Raw genomic sequence first — 7,384 nt, forward strand, 5'->3', positions numbered from 1 at the left:
GAAAAACTGAAAGTGGGAAAGACTCTTTTCAACAGACCCCCACAGATAGGGATTAACCCAGAAAGCAGTTATCAGACAAGGTAGCTTTTGGAATTACAGGAAGTTTTCCTACCCATCCTTTGAGAAAAGTGCTACTCTGAATGGATTGTTGCATACAGTTGCTGACAAGAATTTAATTAACACATGTGACTTAAAAAGTAATACCTGTCTTGCAGTAGTTAAACTAAAGTAAAAAATGTTTTACATAATGCTAATGAAATGGTCATGTATGTAAAGGTAATGAAAATTAACATAGACCTTTTAAATCTTTTTGTAAGTTTCAAAAAATTTTAATGGGATGTTGCTCAAAATGCTGAAGAAATAATTACTTGCTGATCTGTATATCAGCAAAAAGTAATTTCCTGTAAAAATTATTGAAAAATTTGTAATCCATACCAGGTCAAAAATGCAGATTGTGATTTCTCCCCCTGCCAGCTGATGTCAGCAATTCAAAGGTTTAATTTAGGGAAACTGTTAAAAGCCTTGCTTATTTTATAACTCAGTTTTTATGTAAATTGACTGACTCCTTCAAAGCATGATCAAAGTTGCCCAGCAGCATTTAGAGAATTTATACATATTTATGTGTATGTGTGTGTGTGTAGTTGGTAAATGCATATTTAAACAGTTAATTTTCAAATTTGAAATGACCACTTCTGTCTTAAATTCTGATATGCATAATATGTTGGACAGAGATATTACCACAACTTCTGAGGATGCTAGCACAGAACAGCATATTTTTTCTAGTTTTAGGGTACTTCAGCCAGACTACTCCCAAAAACTTAAGCAGGTAAATGTGAAGGACTGTGTTGTAGCAATTTATTCATTTACGTCCATTCACTTTCTCATTTAAAGGGAAAAAAAAGTTGACAGAACAACTATTCCTAATGACAAAAGGTAAAATCGTTTCCTTAGCTAATGTAAAAATCGAAGGGAAGAGCACCTGAAGGTTTTTCTCTGAATTGACCAATTGGAGGTGGCTGTTCAGATTTGGGGTTTTTTAGGCAGCAGATGTGCAGAGTTATAATATCTTCTCAGGAAAGTGAGGTTTGAGTTATTTTTCTGATTTTGAAATGCTTTCTTACTCAGGATTATTGATGGACATGATCTGCTACCTTTACTTCAAGGAAAAGTTACTCGATCTAGGCATGAATTTCTCTTCCATTACTGCAATGCATATTTAAATGCAGTGCGCTGGCATCCAGGAAACAGTAAGTAAACTTGCCTGTTCACATTTTGAATATTTAATATAATTTTTATTGCAGCTTGAAGAGAATCAGGAGGAAGCCTTGGGCTATAGTAATAAAAAAATTGTTTAAAATATCTAGCCTTTTTCCTTCTCTTTAACTTTTCTCTTTGCTATTGCATGCCTATTCGCCATTTCACTGTTTGATGTTATTTTGTTATTATGCATTAATGTTAAATATCAATGCAATTCTGAGATCTATGGTATCTGAAAATGTCTTTTTTTTAAACCTTCCTGAGAGAGAGTCTGTGCAACAGAATAAAGTAGTCAAGGCTGACTCTTACATTGTCCTAAAAATGCACAGGTAATAGGATGGTTTGCTGAATAACAGCGCAAGTATGATGTCAGCCTGGCCATTTTTATTATTCAGATAGCAAAACATAGAAGAATCACTGAGTCAGTCATAATTATCCAATGAATGAATATAGTATTAGAGAGTCCTGTTTCATGCTTTTTATGAATGACATAATTCTACTTTGTAGGCCAAGGAAAAAAGCATTTCTCACTGATTTGCTCTTTTTTAACTAACAGCTCACTGTTTCTGGTAGCACCTTCCACATTAACCAAAGCATATTTCCCTTTCTATAAAAATCTCTGTGCTGAATGAAGTTAAACACACATTAGTCCCATCTCAGTTGACATTGAAAGTGATGACTTGTGTTACAGCTTCAAAAAGATGATCCAAGACAAGCTTTGCCTTAGAAATTTTTTATTTAAGTGTTTTGGGAAAGGACTTGTTTAATATTTAGTATGCAAAGTTAAAGTATTTGGAAACTTTGTCTTCTTGGTCATCTGTAGGCTGACTCTCTACCTATCTTGGACTTTAAACTAGGAAAAGGGAAAATATTACGTATAATATTTATTTACCACTACCGTGCCTCTATGTCTTGCTCTAATAAATAATAAATAAATCATAAGGAATAAATAATCATAAGGAAGAACAAAGCAATCAGATCTAGGAGCATTTTGTATCTGGTGTTGGATGAAATTATTCTGCATCACAATGAGAGAAGTAGGCCGAGCTTCTCACAGTCAGAGAAGCTGTTTTTCTCAAACATACACCTTTACAAGGTGATATATCCCTTGTCTGAGGAAAGAGTCATCTTTGCTATTCAGTGAAGGGGAATGTGATGGGAAATGAATGGGAGCAACAATGAGGGGCTAGTCTATTGTATTTACTTGATGAGTAACAGCAATATAGAGTGCAAGTCTTCCTTTCTCCAAGGCGTTCAAATGAGAAAGCCCACTCAGGACCTGGCAATAACATTTTCATAACAGTGGGCTGGCTTTTGTACAGAAGGTTGTGGTGGTTTAATTCCAGATAGAAACAGCCTGACAGAGACACTTTAACATGGTGGGATGGAAAAGAGAATCAGAAGGGTAGAAGTGAGAAGGTGAGAATACTCATGGGTTGAGATAAAGACAGTTTAATAGATAAAGAAAAAGCCACATGTGTCAGCAAAGCAAAACAAGGAATTCATTCATTATTTCCCATTAGCAGGCAGGTGTTCAGCCATTTCCGGGAAAGCTGGGCTCCATCACACATAGTGGTGACTTGGGAAAACAAATGTCATCACTTTGAATATCGCCCCTTCCTTCTTGTTTCTGCAGCTTTCTGTGCTGAGTATGAAGCCATTTGGTCTAGGATATGCGTTGGGTCAGTTGGAGTAGGCTGTCCCAGCAGTGCTTCCTCCTGTCAGAAGAAGATACTTAATAATCTTAAGGAGAGTCTTGAAGAGATATTCCTTATCAAAAAATATGAAAACTCTGGAAAAAAATGTCACCAAGGAATAGTTTTCTCTTTTTGTGTATTGTAAATGATCTTTTAGACCAGAAAAGACTTGGGTTATTCTTGATCTGTGCTGCATAGTTAACTAGGTTAACTACAGCTATTTTGGAATTCTGTAAAAACATTCTACCTGCAGATTAATAGAGCAGCTCTGCCTCCCACTCGACCTGAGGCTCAGTGAAAGAAACCATGACAGTGTGGGATGAAAACCCTCAGCCATGTTCAGCATCTTCTACACTTCTCTGGTAATGGGCCCTTCTAAGAAGAATCCAATTGTCCAACTAGACTGCTCATTCTTTCGTTAAACATGTAATTTCTATTAATTTCAAAGATGCACTTTTTGAAGAACAAAGCAACAACAGCTTAGAAGTGAAAGCTTGCAACCCAGGAAAATATGATTTATGTATTTATTGATTCAAGTACAAGGTAAAGGTACATATATTGTGTATATGCACTTATTAATGCATATATCATCAGATTTCTTACTATATTTATTTTCTGGGAAGCCTCAGTTTGCATGTCAGCTACAGCTTGCATATTTCACTATTTTTTTCTAGACACTCAAAGTTTCGGATTAGCTTTGATCCTCAGGAAAAATGCATATACCAAGAATTGTGAGGGAAGCAAAATTCTGCTTAGCTATTTGGTCCCTTTTTAACTCCATCACCCCACAGTTCCCTTAGTAGCTTCATCTTTGCCATTGTTAGATTTGCACTGTGCTTCAGTCCAAACCCCCTTTTTTTGGTTTAATTTTTGACTCTTAGGTTATATATATGAAACAGGTAAATGTAGTGTATGTTAAATTCTTGGTAGTTGCACATCTTTCCCTTGCTTGCAAGATTCTAGTCTGACTTAAGCAGGCATGTTTCTCACATCATTCAGGGAAGGTCAGAAACTTCAGAGTGAACAATTACCATTTTGCATTTGTATATTTAGAGGCTAAGAGTTCCTCATAACCAAATCAATACACATCTTCATTAAGTTATATTAGTTAGGTCAGTTATTGCATTCACAATGTACTTTCCCCTTCAGCAGTCCTTTGAAGGAGCATTTAGAGGATGTGTGCTATGCAATGATCTTCTCAAACAAGTCTTCAGAATTTCAACGTTGTGCTTTCTAGAGCATCATGAGGAAAATAATCTCTCTTTTTTTTCTATTTTCCTCCTCTTTCTCAGCCACAGAAATAAGCTAACACCATTTTTTCTTCATGTCACTTTGACTCACATTTTACCTGATGCTAGAAAATAATGCACATAATTCTTCACATTCTGAATTTTAAAAAAAATAGAATGAAATATCAGGCAATTTTCTTCCACTCTCACAGATTTGTGCATGCTGATACTTCACCGAATCACAGAAGTACAGAATAAGCTGAGTTGGAAGGGACCCACAAGGATCATTGAGTCCAACTTGGAAACAGCCAAGACATATAGTCCTATCCTTAAAGGATGATTTCCTGTTATTTTGAACCCTTATAAATATTTGTATTAATTTAGCTGTTAAAAATACAGAGAGGAAGACATGCTAAAACTGTCCAAAAAGTACAGTGATTTCCCATTATCAATATTTTTTCCACAGCTGCCTGGTATACTATAGAAGTACCAATATATAAAACCAACACCTTTAGAAAAAAAACACTACATTTTTTTTCTTCCTAGTAAGGTGTAGTTACCTAGTTTTTTTAAAGCATTAAGTAATTTTTTTAATCATTAAGCATTTATATTGAAAATAAAACAGATGCCTTTACTTTCTTGAGCTGAGCCACCCAAAATTTTGTGTTGCTTTCTGTGGTGTATGTCAGATGATGCTTTGGCCTGTTTTAAGTCTGATCCCATGTTCTTCTGCTTGAGCAAGTTGACCAGTACTTTTGTATTTGCTAACATTATCATTTAGCATAGCTGAGTACTAAAAAACTACCAAGAGCACTGTCTCCAGAATATTACTGACATACTATCAATACTATTAAAAATGCATTGCTATGACAACTTAATTATAAGGGGAGAATTAATCAGATACAGAGCAAATCTATAGTTGAATGAAACTGCATCTTTCAGATTGCATGGATTGTGTGCAAAATTTTGATTTGATAAGGAGGAAATATATTGTAATGCTGTGTAATAAACATTGGGAAATATAATGCAATACAGTCTGCATTATAAAGAAATCATTATCTTCACAGTATTTTGGTACTACTAATAAAAATATACTAATGTTTCTGGTAAATGCTAGAGTGACTTTACTAGCAACACTTCACCTTTTCTATTTCAAAATTAATTTAGTTATTCAGTGGAATATGTCATTCAATAAATAAAAGAAAAGGAGGTTTCCTATTGCAGGTTCAATTGAAGCAGACTAGACTGCAGAGCCAAATTAGCTTATCACACAAATATAATGACTTTTAAAGACACTAGAAATTCACTGGAAAGCTTTATATAGAAATTTCCCACTTTGCCTTACTTAACAAATAAGATACATTTCAATTAGTGTTTATACTGAGTTTCTTGAATGTTGTGATCTTCCTCAACTACTGAAATTATGTCAGTCAAATTCACCAACTAGGGATTTTTTCTGTAATATCACAGAATTCATAGCTACTCTGATTCCTGGCTGTTGCAATGTTCTCCAGCATCCAACAGTGGACATATTTTGAGTAGACATATTTTGTTCTATGGCTAGGGGTTATAGGCTCTTCCTAGTCACGAATTTAGCCTCTTTCTACATTTTCAGCTGTTAAAGGTTAAAAACAAACAAAAAGTGAATGAGAGAGAAATATTTTGGTTTGCAGTTTTCAGACTGGATTTGTAGGATAAATTTACAAAATAGTGTTTTGGGGTTTTTAAGCGGTTCCTCCAGATTTAGTTTGACTAAAGGCATTAGAGTCATAATAAAGAGAGGACAAAGCATGAAAAATCTGCTCAGAAGGGTCATTTTGTAATGACTTCTGGTTTGGATAAGTGCAACCTTTCTTGTGAAATTGAGTTAAAATAAGACCTGTTTCTGAAGCAATTAAATATGAGGAACACCTTTCACTTTTCCTTGCCTCTCAAAAGCCCAATGCTATGTATGCCTTAAGAGGTAGTAAGAGTTACCTTATAAATTAAGAGGGCTTGTATTATTTATGGTGCCATTCTTAGCTTAATTTTTTGTAATATCACATTCAGTGTTAATAGTTAAAAACTGTAAAATGAATTCATATGCTTAAAATACTGGCTTGTGAGCACAATATTGTACTGAGAGGAAAAACACAGTAGTTGGAGTTAAGACAAGTAACAGAAACTGGAAAACTTCTATAAAGCTCTAGAACCAGCTTGAAATGTTTTTTTTACAGTCAAGTTCTCAGTGTGAGGGTAGGTGAATCTAGTGGTTGTCTCTAGCAAACAGAAATGCATTAATTTGTATATAAGGGAGATTTGGGTGTGTTGAGTGGTGCTAGAACACTTCTGTTTGAAAATGCCTGTCATTGCTTGTTTGGTTATCTTAGTGCATCTAAAAAATATAATTATCCAGACATCCACAAAGTAAATGAAAATTCTGTTTTCTTTGAATTAGAAAGTATAAGAGTTTTTCCTAAGTACTTGCTATTTTAAAGATCTCTCTTAATATTGCTTCTACTTTCTGAATATAAACAAGAAATTTCAAGCCATTAATTCTTTAAAGCCTCATAAGCTTCTTTTTTATTACTTTCTTGGTAATAAGAGGGGAAATTTTTCAGTGTGTTCTTTACCATAAGCTGAACAAATGCTACGGTAGCTTCATATGTAAGATGTGGGATGTGCTTGTCACACATGGTAGGCCCATTGCAGAACCCATACCTTTGCCTAACTTTTTCTTATTCTTTTTGCTTGCTTCCCTGAGGAACTTTTTCCGTTTATGGTTTATTTGCCTTCTCTGTGGGGAACAAAGGACTTAGAAGATGTTGTTACAGATTAGTAAAGACTCACATTGACCCTGAGAATGCCAACAGTTATAGTTGCTTTCGTTGCTTAACAGTACAAAGGAAGGTAAATTTAATAGAAGCTTGATCCACAACTTTCTTCTTTTGCACAACATCTTCAAAGGAGAGATACTACCATGTGATTTTCACTGCTGTCAAGGAAACATTTTGTTTTCTTTCAAAGGAACATAATTTTTTTTTTTGTCAAATCTTATCACACCAACCTCCTATCTTTTCTCAGAAAATAACAGATGAGAAAGGATAAAACAGAAAGAATAAACATTTAAAGGAGTAAAACTTTCCTATTGTCAGAAAAATTTTAGATTTCTAGCTAGAAGGAATAAACTTTTTCTTTAGTTGTAGTAAAATTGATGCAGGA

The 7,384-nt window shown here is 34.5% G+C and overlaps 1 protein-coding gene across 8 annotated transcripts in view; it reads left to right on the top strand.

Annotated features, from left to right (window-relative positions):
- The window catches only part of STS (steroid sulfatase (microsomal), isozyme S), a 111,732-nt gene that overhangs the window by 78,340 nt on the left and 26,008 nt on the right, over window positions 1-7,384 (top strand). For all 8 annotated transcript variants that reach the window (XM_017737109.1, XM_017737112.1, XM_008635882.2 and 5 more), the window contains one exon: window positions 1,126-1,247. In XM_017737109.1, the coding sequence (XP_017592598.1) occupies window positions 1,126-1,247 (122 nt within the window). The remainder of the gene's footprint in view (window positions 1-1,125; window positions 1,248-7,384) is intronic.

This window comes from Corvus brachyrhynchos, unplaced genomic scaffold, assembly GCF_000691975.1.
Source record: "Corvus brachyrhynchos isolate BGI_N302 unplaced genomic scaffold, ASM69197v1 scaffold83, whole genome shotgun sequence".
NCBI lineage: Eukaryota > Metazoa > Chordata > Aves > Passeriformes > Corvidae > Corvus > Corvus brachyrhynchos.